Here is a 21,502-nt window from a genome sequence, read left to right as displayed (position 1 = left end):
TGGGGCCCCAAGCAAGAAGGTCGTCAGGGATACTACAAGGGGGTGGGTATCAAATCCATAATACCAACATGTATAAATAAAAAATACAATGAATAATGAAGAATATATATTAGTTATAGATGATAGTAAGTTTTGAGACTAATCACTCTTTGATAACATCACACTGACACTTCTGCGGTATGTACTACAGTTTAAGCAAATACAACTCATACAAAAAATCAACATTTACTAAATGTAGGGTAAACTTATTTCACACAAATAAACAACAATATACTGTACAGCGGTACTTCAGAAGGTAAAATACAAAACAATGCCGACTAAACTTGGTGAATGGAAAATAGTACATATTTCTACATCACGTAGCCCTAGCCCGACCTACTCCTCTGAGCAGCTGCACGCTGTGTGAACACAAAAATTATAACCTTCCGGCATAATAAAATTAATTTGGAGCTGTTCCGTTTAGTTTCACAGTTAGTGAGCTTGCCATTGTTTAAGCGTTGCCGATGCTTCCCACCACGCATGCGAGCACAGAACTGTGGATTTCATGTCTGGCATCTTATCAGTCAAACGAAACTAAGTTATTCAAAATGTAACTCATTGCCACTATTAGAATGACTACAGATGTTGTGAGCTGTGCTTTCAGACAAACTCCAAACGACCAGCACAAGTCAGCATTGGCAGTCATCAATGGACCACAAAAGGAATTCATTACGTGCATTATGTTTGAAGGGGTGCTAGTTCTGAGCACAACCCCCTGATTAGCGCACAGACAAGCATAAAGATGCTTAAGTCTTTCAGAGAATGTGTGCACTGCTACATTTGACAGGGGAATTTGCTCCACCCAGAGTTCTTATATTTCATGAGTGCGTAAGTGATACGCTTAAGTCGATTGGAGAATCTGCACAGACCAAAAAATGCGTGGCAGCACGCCTTTTATACACATGGCAGAATAGTTTATTCATGAAATTTGTGGCTTGAGGAAAAAAATGATCTAATGCTCATTTGAGAAGAACACCTTGTTTTGTACCTCTGACCATGTAGATAAATACTCATGCGTAGAATATATTTTTGTAATTATCTAGAACTAGCAAATACAAATTTAAAATCTTCCCCTGTTTATTGTTTCATTTACCACAGGTCAGGCTCCACCCACACAATCTTCCTCTGCTCCTCCCAGATGATGGTGCGCAACCTGGCCAGTAGTGAAGTTTGGTCACACCATGAGTCAGGAGCCACCCGGTGATATAAACACGGCAGTTTGTCCAACAGCGTCTCCTCACTTCTGGAACACACCAGCAGATGCTCCTCGGACCAGTTGAGACGGTGAAGCTTTGACCTAGAAGGTGCATAATCAATCAATCAATCAATCAATCAATCAATCAATCAATCAATCAATCAATCAATCAATCAATCAATCAATCAATCAATCAATCAATCAATCAATCAAGAAAGATCATGGTTAACATTAATATTAAAGTATACAGTATACCATTTTCAAATAACAGGCTGATAATAGATTGAATTTACATGGTTTTTAAACATAGAATGTTAATACTATGCTAAAATCATGTTCAGCAGATGATTTTTCTTTTTTTAGTTGAGGTGGAGGCTTCAGCCGGATAATTAATACACAAATTTATGGTGTGACCTTGGCTGTCAAAAGGATGAATGAACTTTAAATGACCTTGAAACACTCAATAGTGTAAATATGCATTTGAATATCTGGCTTCCATGTATTTTTTGGCTTTAGTATAACCCATGTCCAGTGTAATGGTATCAATTAGTCATTAACGTCATTTCTTAAATACTATTAGTTTGGATGAAGAAGGAAGAAACAGTACTTGAGTTTGCGTGCGCTGCGTGCTGACTGGCCGATGAAGATGATAATAGGGAAGATTTCTGCCCTGTGCAGACGCCGTACACAATCCAGCCCAAGAGGTAAGACACAATGTATACCCTAAAAAGAAAAAAAGAAAAACAATGGAACTTTGGCTAATGAAGGATTCTTCCTCAAGAGAACCTAATTGGATGGATCTGTATACCTTTCTTGGAGTCTAGCGTATGTGTGTTTACATATATTATGTGTGTAAGCAGTTTCTTTAACAGTGTCACAAACTCTCCTAAAACAGTCATTATTAACACCCTCTGAAAACTCAGGGAAGTTACGTCAGTCAAGCGAGTTGTCATGCCTATGCTCTTCCTACTATCACTAGCCATCATTAGTTTGTTCACCAGTTACTTGTTTAAATACATCTAAGACCCAGCAGGGAAATCTTGACGGAGATACAGTAAATGCACGCAATTTAGTCAGCCTAAAAGATGAAGTCTACATACATACATACATACTGTATACATAGACACACACTAACCTTCTTCATGACTTTTTCCACACACTGCAAGGTGTAGCAACAGTTGCTTCCCTGCTCACACTCCTCCAGGAGCTCAGACTTTTGCATTCGGGCTGAATGTTCAGTGGAACTCAACATCTCTGCAAGTTGCAATAAACACATTAAATATATAGACAGAGATGCAATTCCACGCCCAGTTCTCCCCGTGCCTGCGAAGGTTTTCTGTCGCGCTCCGGTTTCTGCCCACTGCCCAAAATCATGCATTTTTTAATGAATTATGTAATAAATGGCTCTTACCAGGTTTACAAATCTCAAAGCCCTGCCATTCTGCCACCTTCTTATCCAGGATGCGCCCCAGGATTGATGGTAGTAACAGGACTGGTCGACAGATGGGTGGAAAGTGGGGTGTGACTGGTGTGTAGGGCATGAGGGTTAGACTTCTGGGTGCTGATGTTTTATCTAGGTGTAAGGGAGTATACAGTGTTTTTATGCAAACATTTATTACAAACTTTAAGTGTATAAATTCTCCTTTGTTATAAAATGAAAAATGTTGTGTTTCTGTACCCGACTCTGTGCTCTTGCTCTTCTCATTCTCTACACTGACCCAGAGAGGGTTTCGGCCTTGGCGACCTGTGCTGACAATCCTCACTGTTTTCTGAGTATTCTGATCCACCATGTGCCCTTGCTGAAGAGGGAAGTAGTATATATTAGTTAGCTGTGCAGTTTTACCCCTTATTCAATCACTCTTACCTTTGGAGACTTAGATGTTTGAAAGTTCATTTCTTCAATAGCTCGAATAAGAAGTCGTTGTGCTCTGTGATATCAGAAAATCAAGAAGGTGGTAACTGATAATGACACTTGATGTCCAGAACCTTTGCATATGGCTCATAAATACCTGTAGTAGTTGGGTACTAATCCACTGTGGAGGGCCAGAAGCTTGCAAGGATGAACTTGATTCGCATACCACGAGTCTTCGGTGTCTGTCGGTCTTGTGTTGGTCACATGTAGAATGTCGTTGCAAGATACATTCAGTGTCCCTTCGAGACTTGCAGGGATGGTCACGTTGACGCGCACGTAGAAAGAGTCACCTGATGACATCTCACTCTCTTGCAATTGCTGAAGCAATGCCTCATAGTCTGGACAAAATGCAGAAAGAAAACAAAGTTCTATACAATGAGTGAGCTGAGTTGCGAAAAAAATGTCAAACAAAGTCGAAACGAATTAATGGAATTGTTGACGTTTCAGCGACTCTCCATTGTGTTTGTTATACTTACCTATGTACCTAAAAAAATAATGGCAGAAACACTGTACTTGAGACTGTGTCACGGATGTATCCACCGTTTGGTGGATTAACTTTTATACCAGATCCACATTTGCATAGTAATACGATAAATGTCAGAATACATTTGGGTTGTACATTCAACAAAACAAGCAAGGATTGGTGATGATGGGTCACAATGAACTTCCAGAGTGGCATTGCATTGCATTGCACATCTATGAAGGCATCATTATTACTGAAAAGGCAAACAAGACAATGCCAAGCCACGGGTTTCAAGCACATGCTGTGGGACATACCATCTTGCCTTGGACGCAAAGAGAGATGGCAGAGACCAGTGACCTGACCAAGTGCCCACAGAGCTTCTTCCAAAGTGGAATCCTCCAACACCATCTTTAGAGCTTTCTCGTCCTGTTGGTATCTCACCTGCAATTCATCAGTGTGTTGAATTCTTGAATCTTGTTAAACACCTCAGATACAGTAATAATAATGGATGGAATGATAATAATAATAATAAACATATAATAAATGATTAAATAAAAATTAACAAAAAACAATAATAATTAAATAGACCCCTCTCACCTCCACTATTTGTGCTCCATGGGTGATACCCACAGTATTTGCTGCACTCCCTTCTGTTACTTCATGTACAAAGACTCCAGTCTTATTACCTCCTACCACTGCAATCTGACTTAGCAGTGCCTCTCCCTGGAAGGCAATGGTGACTATGCGGCCACTAATGCGCACTGCTTTTGGACGTGAACGCACGAGGAATGGAGGTACAGCATTTTTATCCAGGCTGTTGAAAGATTAGAGAAAATAAGAAAAAGTAAAGCACATCAATCAATCAATCAATCAATCAATCAATCAATCAATCAATCAATCAATCAATCAGTGAATCAATCGATCAGTCAATCAATCAATCAATCAATCAATCATCCATTAATTCATCCATTCATAAAGGTGGGTCTTGAGCCTGTTCTTAAAAATGAGTACATTCTTTGCAGCCCTGAGGTTCTCCGGAAGGCTGTTCCACAAATGGGGGAATTCATGCCAAATTTGGTCTCTGTGTTTTGCCACACAAACATTGTGATTGTTTGAGGCGCAAAATGTGAATTTTGACTCGCAAACTAAGATGCAAAATTGCTAATTTTGAGCTTTGACGAAGAGGCTTAAATTTATTTCTGAGGCACATCGTACAACCAGAGATGTCCATCATCCATCCATTTTCTGAGGTAGCACTGCGGATGCGTGGTTGACACTCATACAGTGTTTCATAAGTAGGTCGGGTTTGTTTGATGAGAGATTACTATATATGTATAACTATACGTAGTTCATATACATGTATATACGTACACACGTATACATGTGTGTACAGGTATACATATCTACACACACACACACACAACTATGTATGTAATATATGTATGGATATGTATGTTGTGGGGTTGTGAGTTGGTACTATGTATACATGTACACACATGTATACATATGTGTATAATTATTGCTGTTTGGTAAGATACTATGTCAGTAAATTTCAATAGTTTTGATTGTATAAAGAGTGGATTTGTGTGTTCTAAGTAGGTTGACCTTATGAATAGTCCCTATTGCTATTTTCCGCAGGATGATAAATGACTAATGAGGTTTTGTAATTATTGCCCCAAAACTCAGTATGGTAATACATATATGGAACAGTAGTGAGTAAGTGAGTGACAAGAAAAGTGAGTAGTGAATTATAATCCAGTTGTTTTGGTTTGTCCATGACAGCAATGTTTTTTGAAATTTTGGACCGTACATATTTGATGTGTGGTTTCAAACACCCCCTCCATGAGTCTTCACCTTATCGTGGTGGAGGGGTTTGCGTGATACTCAGAGCCAAATTGACTGGGGCTTTATGCCCCATGGCAAAAGGGTCCTAGGTGAGGGGCCAGACAAAGCACGGCTCAAAAAAACCCTTATAATGAGAAATTCAAATGGACTTTGTTTTCCCTTGCTCGGACGCGGATCACCGGAGCCAGGCCTGGAGTTGGGTCTTGAGGCAAGCGTCTGGTGACCGGGCCTTCACTCATAGGACCTGACCGGGCACAGCCCAAAAAGGCAATGTGGGTCCCGCTTTCCATGGGCTAACCACTTGTGTGAGCCAAAGGGGTCGGGTGCAAAGAGAGCTGGGTGGCGCCTACATGCGGGGACCTTGGCGATCCAATACCCGGCTACAGAAGCTGGCTCTTGAGACATGGAATGTCACCTCTTTGGAGGGAAAGAGCCTGAGCTGGTGTGCGAGGCAGAAAAGTTCCAACTAGATATAGGCGGACTTGCCTCCACACACAGCTTGGGTTCTGGTAAAAGTCCTCTTGAGAGGGGCTAGACTCTCTTCCACTCTGGAGTTTCCCATGGTGAGAGGCGTCGAGCAGGTGTGGGAATACTTTTTGCCCGAAGGTGGAGGGAGGCTACCCTCTTGTAAATGTGCTCTCTGAAGGGAGGCCAATTGCCCCCCCCCATTGTATGGTAATTTATTGAAGGGGTTCTATCAAAGCTGTGAAGGCTCTGACTCCTGTATCATTTCAATAATCCCTGTGAAAACTTTTACTGGGGAGAATTGCCTTTTAACATACTGTGTTTATTTATTACCCCATGCTCTGCCTTGTGGAAAGCCTAGTTTCAAGATTCAAACTTTAGATTTCAATTCTTACAATATGTTTTGTAGTTGGGTGACTGACCAATGAAATCAATGGTTAAAAGATGCCTAGAGTCATGTGACTGTTGTAGGACTGCCTCACCTGTATGTGCCTTTGTTCCCAGCAGACGCACATTGTCTTGATGGCTCTTGGTTGTCTCTTGTTGTCTCTTGTTGTAGTTTAGTCAGCACTAAACAGAAGAGATGGTGTTTAAAGATTTGGCGTCAATGTTGTTTCAATGTGGGGACAAAAAATGTATCCTTAATATTATGTCACTTCGTGAAGACTTGTCATCAAAGGAAGACGTGTCAATAATTTTATATTTTACTACAATAATTAGAGACCATTACAAAACAATACCTTGTCCTGATTAGGCTCATGGGTAACTGGAGCCTATCCCCTCTTAGTGAGAGGTGGGGTGCATTCTAGACTGGTCGGCAGTCAATTGCAGTGCAGATAAAGCCCATCAACCATGCACAAATATAGCAAATTTTTAGTGTTCAATGAACTTAACATGTTGTCTTTGGAATGTGGGAGGAAGCTGGAGTATCCAGAGAAAACATGTGCAAGCACAGGGATGACGAGCAAACTCCATAGAGACATTCCCACAAACTGGATGCCGACAATGTGAGGCAGACATGTGAAGCGATATGATCCACCGTGCTGCTAAATTTCATATTTGCATGGATTGGTGGAAGGGTCGTGTCCCACTGATCCTAGAAGTTGTGGCTTGATAACCCTGGAAGGGTCATCCATCAAAAACAAGTGGCTCTAGGGGTGTGGAATATCATCTTTTTGACAGGGAAGGAGCCCTTTGACAGGGAAGGAGCTTGGACTCTCATCCACTCTGGAGTTGCTCAAGGTAAGAGACATTCAGCAGGTGTGAGCATACTTATTGCCCCACAACTTAGCGCTGATACATTGGGGTTTACCATGGGTGAACAAGGGGTTGCCTTCCATTGCCTTCAAGTGGGTGGACAGGTTGACTGTGCAACAAATGCAGTTCAGAATACCCACTATTTTGGTGCATTGGGTGCTGCTGACCTCAAGATAGTACATTTGTGAATCCGTGGGGAAAATACGTATTATCATAGATCTCCTCAATTCCACTGTTATGCCGTCCCATGAGGAAGCAGAGTCTGGGGTCTAAAGGTAAAAATCTCCTCGGTGGCAAGTAACCGGGGGTGGTTGTGATCTACCCGGGGATGTCCTGATTGACATGCCTCTGAAATATTGCATGGACATTGGGGCCAGTACATTGGCAGAAGGGAGGGGGTAGGTAGTCAGGTTTTAGTTTCGAAATATGGTTCTCGCATGTAAGTTGAAAAACCACAGGTCAAACAAAACTTTCAAGCTTCAAGAATGAGAAACTTTCCAAACAAGATTGAGATCGTCCATGCAAAATCACATGCGTTACAAAAGGAATGTCAATGTAAACACACAAAACACACCTGTGGGAAGAATCTCAAAATCGTCCAATGAGGAATCATCAGTCTCCACTGTATCCAGGCTACAACATAATAAAACACATGAGATGATATCAGATTTGTGAGTCACAGACTCACACACATTAACACACGGACACAATGAAGTTCAATTTCATACTGTTAGATTAGGCCACTTTGGCACACAATTAAATAGGTGACTCAAGCTAGCCCACTGTGCTACTGAGACTTTTCTCCTTGTTTGGCTATCCTTATATATAGCACTCTTGGCACACATGTTGACTCCAGTTGACCGTGGAGTTACACATTGTCACATAGGCAACACAAATGCACCAATCAAAGAGCGGAGAATATAAAGTATATCGCATATAGCAGAATTAGAAAACATTGGTCCCTGGAAAGAGGAGGATTGCCTTATCGGACTGTGGGTAGATTGCAACATACAAGCAAACCTCAAGAGTATGTATTGAAAAAAGTCCAGAAAGTATTTTGTGTGTTTCCACTGGCACAATTATATGACGTCGAACACCGTGCGTGCTGAACGACGCCTCCGTTCAAAAGTCGTTCCAACAGCAACCTGTCAAATGGGTCAATTATTTGGCTCAGTCTGAATCAAGTCAAATCCAATTGAGATATTTGCTCAAAACTATGCGGACAGCCAGCACTAAAAATTGAATTTGAGGAGGAGTCTGATTTGAATCAGATATGCCTGCAGTCTGTACTTAGTTTCTGACTCTGCGCGGAGCTCATACCAGGCATTTGATGATTCTTTATGCAACGAGTTTGTAAAGACTGCAGATGAAATGTGATGAAAAAATGTATTAACTACATATGAAAGCGAGCGGATTTGAAAACAATCTGAATTGAGCTGTTCAGATAGTGCCCTCCAGATGTAAAACTGAATTCAGTTTGGTAAACACGTGCGTGCTGAGTCTGAGGCATTTGCAGCAACTCAGACAGGTTTGACTGGCCACGATGATCACATTGTTTGGAGAGGAAAATAAATTATCTTCTCACGTCATTGACACGTTGCTTTGTCATTATATAAAGAAGACATGCTGAACTCCTGCCCTTTGTCAGGTGTTTGTAAAACTTTGCCAGGAGCCTTTGAGCTAATAGCTTACTTTTAAATAACCGAAACCCAGTAAAGTTTGACTCACAGACGCAGACTTACCTGCTGTCTACAAAAAGAGATCCTTCTCTTTTGCGGAGAGACTGAGGACTGGGAGGCTCTGCATTTCGGGATCGGACACTTGCCACTGCATCTTCACACTTCAAGATAAATGTTGATATGTGCACACATATAAATAAACATAAACATTTTAAAACTCTGGTTATTAGGCTTAATTAAAGGCACACCAAAGTCAGGTATCTACTTAACCAATCTACTTACTACCCTTAGCTTACCCTATTGACAACCCTTGGGTAATTTTGAACACCAATTCTGACAGTAAATTGACTTCCATTCACATACTGTACCTCCGATGTAAAGGGATTCAGTGAAGTCAAAGGTAAAGGACTAATTGCATCCATGCGACAAAGTCTCCGTCTGTTTCGGAATGGTGACTCTTTAGAGCTGACTATATGATGCTCCCAGCCAGCAGCGCTCTGCTTAAGAAAATGGCATGTCATTAGAAGTTCTTTTGCTCTGCGAGTGCATTTTTAGTACAAAATTACATTAGAGCTCTGCCATTCTATGTTGTGTCTGGCATTCACACAAAAGGCTCTCTCCTGGAGACCCATCATTTGAGACCTCAAGATGTCCTTCTCAGCCAGGATGCGGGCGATCTGGGTCTGGGCCTCGTTTCTGGAAAGGTATGCCTAGGACGCAGGCAACTCAGTTACATTCAATCCTACCAAGGTTTCCAACCTTTTCAACCGTAACTTATGATCAGCAGTGTCAAACAACATTCAATAAGCCTAGCATTGACACCTTCCCAGCGTCAGTGTTTAATCGTTTATCATACAATGATGACAGAAACTAGATTGAAGGTTAATAAAGAGCCCATTCGAGTTGTAAAAAAATGCAGAGTTGAACAGTTTCTTGACAATCTTTCTTAAGAAGGGATGATTTGAGATTGGTCGTTTATCATACAAAGATGACAGAAACTAGATTGAAGGTTAATAAAGAGCCCATTCGAGTTGTAAAAAAATGCAGAGTTGAACAGTTTCTTGACAAACTATCTTAAGAAGGGATGCTTTGAAATGGGTCTACAATTTGTTAACCAGTGTTCTCTTGTTTAGAAATTGTTTAATGGCTGCTACTTTCAAGTGTTTATGAACCTCGCCTGACTGAAGTGAGTAGTTGATTATTTGCTGGAAATCACAGATTTTACAATGGTTTTGATGAAATCAGCTGGTATTTAATGAAGACTGCTAGTTTATGGTTTTGACTGCAGCATCAATTAGTTATTGTATTTTGATTCACAGTATCAAATTTGAAAATTGAGTAATTCTTGGGTGATTTTAAGTGTTAACTTAAACATAATTGTCCCAAATCTGAAGCTGTAGCTGGCTGCTTCTTTCTATAATTCACACTCATGTTGGAAAAATGTTACCAATTGTAATTACGTATGTTAATTTAGTGTGGTTTTTGATTGATTGGCTGAATAAGCCTTTATTATGAACATGTAAACAGTGAGAGCAAACAAAGCAAAAAAAAAAAAAAAAGCATTAAGAAAGGAAAGAAATCAATTTAATTAGTATTTGAGAAAAGGAATAGTGTTAAAAAGTCTTTGTGTGCCGGGTGAGCTGAAGCCTAGTACTTCGTGGGAAGTGTCATCTCTATTTCAGCTTAATTTACAGTGTCCAATAAAGAGTTACATTGTTGAGTCTTACTTACTTGGTCTCTCTCTGTCTGCAGCTCTCTCATCTGGTTCTGGATCGTAGTGCTCGTCTGTTGATGCATGTTACAGTCCTGGGTCAGCTGCTTCACTTGGAGGGTCAGACACTCATTCTGATCCAGAAGCTGAACAATGATACACAAAATGTAGTTGTCACTTTATAGAGACATAACATTTGATAACTAAATCAAGACAATGTTTATACAAAGAGAAACTTCATTAGTGTATAACTGGTGACAAATATATTTGGAGGACAAGTTCCCCCATTCCATTACTGCAGAGTCAAGTGTTCACCGCCTACCTCAAGAACAGAAAGCTGCTACGTCTGTCTGTCAGCTTCATTGTCTGTCTCGAGGAAACATAGTAGCTGCTAAGCAAGAACTCCTAGAATCCTGACTGACATATTCCATCTCACAAGCCACAAAATACCTACTAACAACATGTTAGCTGGAGCAAGAAACATCTGAAGGCGTCAAATTTCTAAACATTAGTTCCAGTCACAGTAACTGAACTCACCTCTTGTTTTTCTCTGTGCATTTGTTCATTTTCTTCCGTATATCGCTTGAGTTGATCTACGAGCTCCACTTGGCTATCTTTCGCCTCAGCCAGGTCCTGAGCCAGAATATCCTGATGAGCCTGACAGAGTGAGAGTCGATGAAACACCAACATTGCAGCTAAAAATAACGACGGCTTCTAATAGAATCTTTGAGTATTTTTCTCACTGGGTTCAGTTTCTCAATCTTGACTAACTGGCAGCGCAGACTCCTGACTTCCTCTTGCAGCTGAGACTCCTCAGCTACAGGGAAAGCTTTCAGAGAGCGCCGTTTCTGCAAGCCACTCTCTGTTTTGGCCTTTTGCAATTCTGTTTGCAGTTGATATATCTGTTGTAAGTAGGGATGAGACAAAATATTGACAATTGTGATACATCACTGTTACATCTCAAGGTACAATACAACAACAGCAGTGGTAGTCGCAAATGACTTTTCAATGTGATTATCCACCCGACACATACTGTCCAGACTGCATCTGTAAACCAAAAATTAAGAACGTTTATTGATTGTTTTTATTAAAGAACAACTGCTCTACTACTTGACTACATTTGTTTCAGCAAATAGCCTCTTTGTTAAAATAAAATAGAAAAATACTAAGAAACTGTATGCGCATAAGTATTCACAGCTCTTGCCACGGAGGCTTATTGTGCGTCCACTGATCATATATGGAAGCTTCCTACATCTTAATTGTAGTAAATTTTGATTTGACATCATTTGGAAGAACTGACTCAAAAGGCAGGGGAGTCCCTGGACTGGTTGCTATCCAATCCCAGGGACGTTAAATCAAACAACAATTTATGGAATGTTGGGGAACCTGGAGTACCCACAGAAAACCCATGCAGGACAAATACATTGTAATTAAAGAGACCTTGTTATCACAGTATGTAATCTGGGGCAATCACAAAAGATGATGTGCGTGGAATGCTATGCACAGCAAACATTTCTGAAGAGCCACTTTGTTCAAAACACTTTTTCAGACATGAGTAAAAAGTTGACTGAAATGATAAAACACAGAACAGTTTTGGACAGATTTGGCTTCAGAAGTGGACATTTTTGCTCGACATTCGAGTTTAAAGGGTGATGTTTAAATGACAGAACGCCCATAGACAGGTTTATACAGCACTTTTGCTCTTGAGCGAGGCAAAATGACAACCTGTGTTATCAGTACATTGTTTTTAGTTTTACATGAAATCGTCGTAATTCATTATTTACTGGCGAATACTCCCTCAGGATTTTGACAATCAGACTCGGGTAGTGAAAACATGCCGTAATTTTTGGACTATAAATCGCACCTGATTATAAGCCGCACCAGCTAATATTAGGGGAAAATCTTGTTTCGCTCATATCCTATAAACCGCACTGGACTATAAGCCGCAGGTGTTTTAATGTTTAATTACCATTTGTAAGAGAATATACACAAAGTGGATTGTCAGGAAAGAGATGGCTCTTTGGGGGACGCATACCTTTAATCAAGATAACATTTATTGACAGAGATGAAGGAGCTCTGCAAACATAGAAACATGTATAAAGCTCAGCGAAGATAATAATAAACTTTATGTGCAGGGAACACTAGCAACACACAACTAATAATGAATAAAATGGGATCACTTACAGCACAGGTGTCAAACTCAAGGCCCAGGGGCCAGATATGGCCCGCCACATCATTTTATGTGGCCCGCGAAGACAAATTGTGCTTCAAATTCGTGTGTGATTACTAGAATTGCAAATTGTCTTCACTTTTAAAAATATCTTTTTTAAAAATATTTGACCAGTTTTTACTCGTCTGATTTGTAAACGAGTTATTTGTCAGTTTGTTTTGCAGCTTTTACTGTATATAATATGAGGTGCTCATACATTTATTTGGGTTGACACTCATAATGGCCCTCCGAAAGAAGCTATGACTACAATGCGGCCCGCGAAAAAAATGTGTTTGACACCCCTGACTTATAGAGTTAAAGTTGGCAATGCGATTCGGGCTACACAAAGAGTGTCGCAGGGTTCAAAGTCTGTGCAAAAAGTAGCGGCTTATAGTCCGGAAAATACAGTAGTTTTATTGTGAATTATTAAATAATATTATGTTGATTATTTAAGGGGGTTGGCACTTGCACTCTCTGTAGTGTTGTGAACATACTTTCATTTGCTTTTGTAGATGCCATGTATTTTGAGAAAAACAACATTGTCGTCATGTTAAATAACTCATCATTAATTGAGCAGCTACTCAAATTTGTACTGGTACAGCATTTATAGACAAGTGTTGTATCATTATTGAGATTACAATGCAGAAGAATTGGCCCAAAACCAAAAAGTTATTCTTAGACTATAATTGTGGGAGGCAATTACTCAGTTAACATGATAACTTTCCAGTGACATCACAAACCTTGATCAGGTGTATGATAGGGTTGGTCTATTTTAACCAAAAACAGTGATGACTACCAACCTGCAAGTTGAGGTCATGGAGGCGCATGCTCACAGCTGATTTCTCCTCAATAGCTGCAGTATAGCGGACATATAAGTCACACTTCTCGTCCTTCAATTGCGTAACTTCACGCTGCAGTGAAGACAAGTGTCTATGTATGCGCTCATATTCCAATTGAAGGCATCTGGACTTTTCCTCGCGCTCCATTATCTGCTGAATCTCAGACTCAAGTGAGGCACAGTGAGCACTCATTCTTCCAGCCTCAGAGCGAGCTTCCCAAAGCTCATTCTGCATCCCGCTTACTGCTCTGATAAGGTATTCAGTCAGTTCAGAATACTTTATCAGGCCTGCGCAGAGAACCAAGACATAGGGTAAGTAAGCTATATGGAATATAAAACTCATTGGCACTAGCGGACATTTGACAAACCACTGAATCTTGAGGGTTCTGAGCTGGGTTTGCGTCCAGTAATTTGAGTGTAGAGTGTTGGGTAGTGGATCATCAGGCTCTCCAGCAAAGCCACTGCACCGTTCCTACCTTGGGTCCGCAACAGATCCATCATATGGCCTGCAAACAGCAAACAGTGTGTGTGTGTGTGGGGGGGGGGGGGTATCAATCAATAATCATAACGATTATTGATTGACTTTATTGAACTTTGTTATACAGGTCAGGCAATTGAGAATAAATTTTCATGGCAGCAGACAATAGATGAAAATAAAGTTTTAATTTAATTGAAAAAAGGGCACTTTTAGAATGTATTTGCAATAACTACACTTACAAGTCATAAGTTTACAGTAAGACTGTCTAAGTTTTAAGTGGGGAGGAGGTGAAGTGTTCATTTTATAAAAATGAAGCATAATGTTTACCAGGTAATCAAAGTCAATGTCAAAGTCTGATTTATTGTCAATTTCATCATGTCAATACACACAAATTGCGTTTCCTACTATCCCACGGTGATAAGACATCTTACATATTATATATTATATTATATTGTAGAACATCAGCATCTTACTTGTTCTCATTGAGCGATTGGTGAGGTTGTGGCTGGAGAGGATCTCATCCTCGTCCATCTCAGTGAGAACCCTGGCTTGCCTAAGGTACGGGATCAGAATGCACGGCCGTACCCCCAGGGACAGCCGATGGCGGTTGTCATTGATAAGTTCCCAGAGTTCCTCTTCACCCATTCCCTTCAGGTCGGGCCCCTCGGGCACACTCTCTCCTGCCATCATGATTGTGTTGTATAAATCAACAACAATGGCTGCTGGTGGCTGCCGCTGCTCGGTGACTCATTACTAGAACAAGACAAGAACAATGAGACGGAAAGAGGCAGGCCAATGATATAAAAGGCACAGTCTCTCCACACCCACTAGGTGTTTGTCAGGTGTTATAGCAAATCGAGTGTAGAGTATGCACGACCGTGTGTGTGTGTGTATGTGTGTGTGTGTGTGTGTGCGTGCGTGTGTGCGCATGTGTGTGTTTTGGTCTTTGGGCATGTGGAAAGACCTGTAACACAAGTATTTTCCACAGTAAGGGCAGATTACATACAGTTGACAAAATCCCAACACTGGGTTGCAATCATAAATTACATGCATGATGACATACAAACACAAAGCAGACCATTTTTTCAATATTAAACAATATGGGATTGGCCTGTATCAGTCTTGTGTTTTACAACCAATTATATCAGTTGTCACAAACAACTACATGTACTGAATGTCTCATCTACTCACACGTTAGGTGACCAGTTTTCCTGTACATCATAATACATAATTTAAAAAAGCTCTGCAGCTCTGCATATATGAAGGTTATTTAGCTCTAAAATTACATGCCTCACAAGTTTGCCTTGGTAATTCCTCATTAATGTGTCAAGATCTGTCACAATTTGTTATCTTGTTTTAATGTCATAGTTTCGGTTCGCGTGTCTGTGTGCTCGCCCCTCCCCTCCTGTGCTCACAATCTCTGTAATCGCCGTCACCTGCCTCTTGTTACCTGTCATGTATTTAAACCCTGTCTGCGTGTCACTCCCTGTCGGATTGTTCTCGTCTCTCGTTTCTAGTCTCCAGTCTGTTCTGTCCTAATTTTTATGTGCAGTTATTCACGTCCCTCGTCGAGCATCTATAGTTTATCTTTTGAATTCGTTCAATAAACCCTGGTCCAAGCTGCATTTGGTCGCCCAGCTCCATTCACTTCATGACAGAACAATCCAACCAATTCAGCGGCCAGTGCTTGGACCAACTGTTGCCGGCTCCCACAACTGCTGCATGGTCGCCACAGAGCTGGGTTCCTGCGGCGCATGACGCACGGCCACCCCCAGACCCAGTTCCGACGGCACAGATGCTGCGGCCGCCACCAGTTCCGGCGGTGCGGATCCAGCGGCCGTCACCCAGTCGGCCTTTGGCGGCGTGTGACGAGCGGCCGCCACCCGACCCAGTTCAGCGACGCAAGATGCACAGTTGCCCTTCCACCCAAGTCCGACGGCGCGGACGCTGCGGCCACCACCAGTTTCGGCGGCGTGGATCCAGTGGCCGTCATCCAGTCAGCGGCGCGTGACGCATGGCTGCCCCCCCCCCCCCCCCCCCCCCCCGACTCAGTCCTGACGGCGTGGATGCTGCAGCCGCCACCAGTTCCGGCGGTGTGGATCCAGCGGCCGTCACCCAGTCAGTCTTCGGCGGCATGTGATGTGCGGCCGCCACCCTGACCCAGTTCCAGTGGCGCGGATGCTGCGGCCGCCACCAGTTCCGGCAGCGTGGATCCAGCGGCCGTCACCCAGTCGGCCTTCAGCGGCACAAGACACATGACCGCCCCCCGGACCCAGTTCCGACGGCACGGATGCTGCGGCCGTCACCAGTTCCAGCAGCGCGGATCCAGCGGCCGTCACCCAGTCGACCTTCGGCGGCGTGTGACGTGTGGCAGTCTCCCCTAACCCTCCCACCCCTTGTTGGACAGTTTTGGGGATTTTTTCTTTCTGGAACGTCAGCATTCGTCCATTCTTACTGTCAAGATCTGTCTCAGTTTTTCCTTGTTTTAATGTCATAGTTTTGGTTCACGTCTGTGTGCTCGCCCCTCCCCTCCTGTGCTCACAATCTATGTAATCGTCGTCACCTGCCTCTCGTTACCTGTCATGTATTTAAGTCCTGTCTGCGTGTCACTTCCTGTCGGATTGTTCTCGTCTCATGTCTTGTTTGTAGTCTCCAGTCTGTTCTAGTTTTTTGAGTTCGTTCAATAAACCCTGGTCCAAGCTGCATTTGGTTGCCCAGCTCCATTCACTTCATGACATAATGAAGCCAAGCAAACATTCCAGACAGCTGACAGAAGCAAACAGTCGAGTGCAAAGTCCTTGTTGAAATGAGGAAATTGGACTAGAGCTGCTGTAAAGTGACAGGGATGTCCAAACTACGGCCCATGGGCTGCAATTGGTCCATTTTTAATTGGCTCGCAAGAAATTTTATAAATAGAATAGAATATGGCTCGCACTTAATTGCTTCCCTCAGTGTATTTAGTGTACTTTTTAATTTTAACACTAGAGAGAGCTACCGCTCTATTATGTACTAGGTAGTTCAAGGCAGTTGCTCCACCAAAAAAGGACTAAAGTAGACAAAGAAGAAATGTACCCCAAGATATGACACATGGCAGAACCAAAGAAGCAAAAGTTAGAAAGTAAGCATCTGCTCCCAATGAGTGCAATGCCGCTCTCAATTTAGGTGAGTAAAAGATATATTCCACAGTACTCGTGTTACTAACCATTTATGTGCAGGTATACATGCGCCAAATATCATTAATGCACATCAACTCTGTCACGAGCATGTTTTTGTCCACCATTTGCATTTTTCTTGCTAACACACCGCACAGTGCACACGCTGCACACACTGCACACGCACATATGATCTCATCTAATGCAGATTTGCTTATTGGTCAAGTGACATTTGTCTGGATTTTTGGCACAAGTGCCATCAGATATTCACCGCAGCTAGATGGGCTGATTTACATATCCAGCGCGGCTGATACACACGAGAATAATTTGCTAAAATTATACACATTTAGGGTATTAAGTCTAGTTTAGTCTGTTGTTAACCATTTCAAATGAATGTTAATAGGCGTGATGCTGGGCCTAAAGACTTAAATAGCAAGCTTAAATTTACGTGTCCTTTTTCCCCTTTTGTTTTTTCTCTGTACTGTAAATCTTGTATCTAAGAAATTTGAGGCTGCTGTTCTGAGAATGAGCTACCAAAGCTTTTTATAAATAAATCAATAAAGATCTATTTATAGAAAGCTGTGATGAATGCAGTGTCGAATTTAATTATATTCAACAATCTGACATTTTTCTCAATAATAAATCAATTTTATTTTTAAAAATGTTACAATTATTTTCCATTTCCAATTGTAATGCCGCAATAGATCACTAGAGGGCCGCGGACCACAGGTTGACAATCCCTAGACCCTCGGGTTTCTCATTTTGGTTGCTCACTTACCATCCTTCAGTGAGCAAACTATTTACTGTGCTGTGAATGATTTATGCAAACAAACAGACGATCTCAAGGCAATCTGTTAAGGAAACAGGTACACAGTCATTGCTGAATTATGGGAAAACTCGATAACAGAGAGGAGGAAGTCTTTCCAAAGCATATTTTAAGATTATCTAAAAAATAATCAAGATAATAATAAATTGTTTTACTTCAACTACATGTGTATGAATGGAAACTGAACCCACCTAACTCACTTCAACCAGAGTTGTCCTGAAAAAATATGCCTTGCACAGAACCATAAATCAAATGAACATAAGGCTGTCCCATTAGGCCAGACTTGGACAAAGTGCGGCCACGGGGGACACATACGCCGTGTCCACCAGCCACAGTGAAAGTAAAGTGCAAATTATGCTGTGATTGTATTTTAAAAGTTGCACTTTTATTTTAAGTTCACACATGTGAACAGAAGTACAAGGAAGGTCTTGAGCAAGCGCTACAAATTGTGTCTGCAATGCAACCTAATGATGTTTTGGCTGGATTTTGTGATTTTTTTCGACAGCTCAAGCAACAATTTCCCCCCTCAAATATGACAGACAAAAATGTGTCCAAAATGTGGGCAACATTCTTATTTCCTGCATGTTAGAGGGAAAAGAAGGCCAACAAGATTTGGACTACTAACGCTGCAAATCAATCTATCAAAATGTTCTACTTTTATGTTTGGGATTCCTGATTAAGAACAGCTAACATGACATGGCGTTTAGGACACAAAATTAACGTTATAATTTTTCAAAGTGTACAGCTGTTTTTTAAATGCCTGCTTATATTTTTTTTTGTATTTACTAATTGTAACAATAGATATCAGATCTATGCATGTAACAATTTATTGAAACAACACATCCATTCATTTTCTGAATTGTTCATCCTAACTCGGGTCTCGGGACATTGCAACATGCTTTTTCTCGCTTGACTTTCTCATCTGGCCTTTTGCAAAATTAATTGGCCACCCCTGCATTAGATACTAGACAAATAACCCTAACCCTTGCTTTCTGACTACTGTTAAGGTACCCTTGAGCAAGCCATTGATCTCCCAATCTAAGTTTGAGGGGAGCATTATATATAAAAGAAATACACAAGACCGGTTCTCATGTGAAGAGACCTCACAGGGATGAAAATAGGGTCCTGAAAGTCAACAGGTGAAATGTCACAATTTTTAGACATAATGAGGTCAAAAACGTGACCTTGACTTTTTGTCTCACATTTTACATGTTGTGAAATACCAAAAAATAGTATGGAGTGCTTTGGTATATTTAGAAAAATTAAAGGGGTTCCAATTAAGGTTTTATGCAGCCAATACCGATTATCCATGCATGAGATTAGCCACTCACATGGATTTGCTTATGCTGAACATTTTCCCCCCTAAAAAAAAAACCTCAGAAGTGATTTAATGGTATTTTGGAACAGAGTGGCGGTGGACTTATTGATTAGGAGCACCGGACTTCCAGCAAAAAGGCCGACCCTTCAGCTGAGTGTGGCCGTTTGAAGCGCGTCGTTTTCGGATCGGCGGAGGTGGTACTCCATATGTGGACTTCTGGGGAAATGTACGTAAGTCAAATGAACCCTTACCAATTTCAATTGAATATACTATAACGACGTATAAACAATTCAGCTTATATAAAGCCTCTTGGAATGCGTCGTGTTTGTGTATGTTGGTGACTGGTGAAAGGAAACAGACAGACGTGACAGAGCACTTTCAGTTGGTGTCAGAGGCTGCTCATATCTCTTAAATCAGCCACAGAGAGATTAATCCTTGTGATTTGTTGAAGTAGTCATAAGTAGTCCATGTTCATGTAACTTTTGGTGCCAATTGATAGCTGTTTTTGCACATTTTAAACGATAGTCTGTACAATAATTTCTAATGGGGCAATTGTGATCGCTTCCTTCCATGACATCATCAACCAAGACATGAAGGGGAGGAGTGTGTTGCCCAATTCCTCATTAAAAGTGGATGTTTCTAAAGGCATTTGTTATTTCATTGTTTCTCCAAAATGAATGGGGGAAATAGAAAATGCTAACTTTTATTTTCTGAGTAAAAAAATACATAAACTGGGCAAATTAGTGAAAAATTAACCATCTTTGCTTGTGTGTCTGTCTGCAATATGTCACATGTCCAGATGCATCACTCTAATTGATAAGTGATTGTCTACGTCTAATTTTTTTATTTTCGTGATTTAAAAAAATACATAAACTGGGCAAATTAGTGAAAAATTAACCATCTGGGCTTTTGGTGGCTTTATGCTACTCCCATGAGTGAAAATTCACTCGGACTAGAATATGGTTAAATTATCTAGTGGTGGCTTTGTGCAAGTGCAGTTCATTTGTTGAAAGGACAGTGGAAGGAAACATCTGGTCTGGAGCTAGTCTCAGAGTCTCCAGTGGTCCATATTCAGTTGCAGATCCATGGTGGCCACTCTCTGGCCATCTTCTGATGAAGAATGTCAGAGAAATATTTATTTCTGTTTGTCATTCACAATAAGCAGTGTCAACATGTACCCATTTTTATCAAATGTATCAAGATGTCCAACAAATACTGAGTATTCGGAACTGCATTTAGATTAGTTGCTATTGACCCTAAGGAAAAAAGCATATTCCGCACTATTAGGCGCACTTAAAAATTTAAAATTTACTCGAAAAACCACAGTGCGCCTTATAATGCAGAGTGCCTTATGTATAGATCAATTGATTAATTTGTTGATCTATACTGGTTGTACACAGCGCTCTGCCAAAATGTTTCAGTACGTTTTAGTACGACTAGTAAATTACAAGGTCGTATCGCTTCTCAGCATTGCAGCAACCATGGTCAGGGGGCGTCACTGAATAGCTGTTGTACCTGCGAGGCTATTTCATTTCAAAATAGGCTGTTCCTTTAATGTTTTCGAGTACATTTACGGATCAATATCCAACGGAATCATAAATAAGTAGCACCAATGTGTTAAATTAGTCTTTAGTCGGTTCCGATCACTTATTTGGGAGAGAGTTTGAGAAACGTGATTGTTTTACAGGGGGCTGCCACGACACTTTGCTGAGGCCCATGGGAGTCTGCGAGCTGAGGCTCATGGGAGTTTGCGGGTGGCTAATGCTATAATGAGAGCTGCTATACGCACGAGGCTATTTCATTTCAAAACAGGCTGCTCCATTAATGTTTCGAGTAAATTTACGGATCGATATGGAAGGGAAACATAAGTAAGCAGTACCAATGTGTTGGATCGAACTTTAGTCAGTTTCGATCATTTTATAGGAGATAGTTTGAGAAACGCGATAGTTTACAGGGGGCTGCGAGCTGAGGCTCATGGGAGTTGGGCGGGTGGCTAATGCTATAATGATAGCTGCTATACGCACGAGGCTATTTCATTTCAAAAAAGGCTCCTCCGTTAATGTTTCACGTAAATTTACGAATGATATGGAAGGGAAACATAAGTAAGCAATGTGT

The 21,502-nt window shown here is 41.2% G+C and overlaps 1 protein-coding gene across 4 annotated transcripts; it reads right to left on the bottom strand.

Moving 5' to 3' along the window:
• Window positions 1–170: 170 nt before the first annotated feature.
• ccdc40 (coiled-coil domain 40 molecular ruler complex subunit) lies at window positions 171–16,826 on the bottom strand. Of its 4 annotated transcripts, none has more exons than XM_088373818.1 (21): window positions 16,669–16,826; window positions 14,565–14,844; window positions 13,982–14,119; window positions 13,576–13,901; window positions 11,310–11,468; window positions 11,104–11,223; window positions 10,587–10,712; window positions 9,422–9,565; window positions 9,224–9,355; window positions 8,919–9,016; window positions 7,751–7,809; window positions 6,402–6,489; window positions 4,207–4,423; window positions 3,924–4,050; window positions 3,244–3,484; window positions 3,099–3,162; window positions 2,913–3,033; window positions 2,646–2,807; window positions 2,370–2,488; window positions 1,842–1,957; window positions 171–1,336 (listed from the first exon to the last, which is right to left on the bottom strand). In XM_088373818.1, exons 2-21 carry the CDS (start codon window positions 14,779–14,781, stop codon window positions 1,129–1,131), a joined length of 2,982 nt encoding a protein of 993 aa, XP_088229944.1. In that variant the 5' UTR covers window positions 14,782–14,844; window positions 16,669–16,826; the 3' UTR covers window positions 171–1,128. The 4 variants fall into 4 exon arrangements, with proteins under 4 accessions (XP_088229944.1, XP_088229947.1, XP_088229946.1 ...); XM_088373821.1 differs by having other exon boundaries at window positions 9,224–9,352; XM_088373820.1 differs by lacking the exon at window positions 16,669–16,826 and adding an exon at window positions 15,542–16,090.
• Window positions 16,827–21,502: the final 4,676 nt, after the last annotated feature.

Source organism: Syngnathus floridae, chromosome 4, assembly GCF_059516105.1.
Source record: "Syngnathus floridae isolate MCC-2025c chromosome 4, RoL_Sflo_1.0, whole genome shotgun sequence".
NCBI lineage: Eukaryota > Metazoa > Chordata > Actinopteri > Syngnathiformes > Syngnathidae > Syngnathus > Syngnathus floridae.
Note: the sequence above shows the minus strand (reverse complement) of the source record. Positions and strands in the feature narration are given on the sequence as shown.

What these genes read in the sequence shown, in the direction of transcription:
- ccdc40 (XM_088373818.1), bottom strand. Translation starts at nt 14,781, where the DNA reads ATGATGGCAGGAGAGAGTGTGCCCGAGGGGCCCGACCTGAAGGGAATG. An exon ending in TCTCTTTTTGTAGACAGCAG is followed by an intron (nt 7,810 to 8,918) that starts GTAAGTCTGCGT and finishes ATTATGTTGTAG; the next exon opens with CCTGGATACAGTGGAGACTG. An exon ending in CTTTGAGATTTGTAAACCTG is followed by an intron (nt 2,489 to 2,645) that starts GTAAGAGCCATT and finishes TGCAACTTGCAG; the next exon opens with AGATGTTGAGTTCCACTGAA.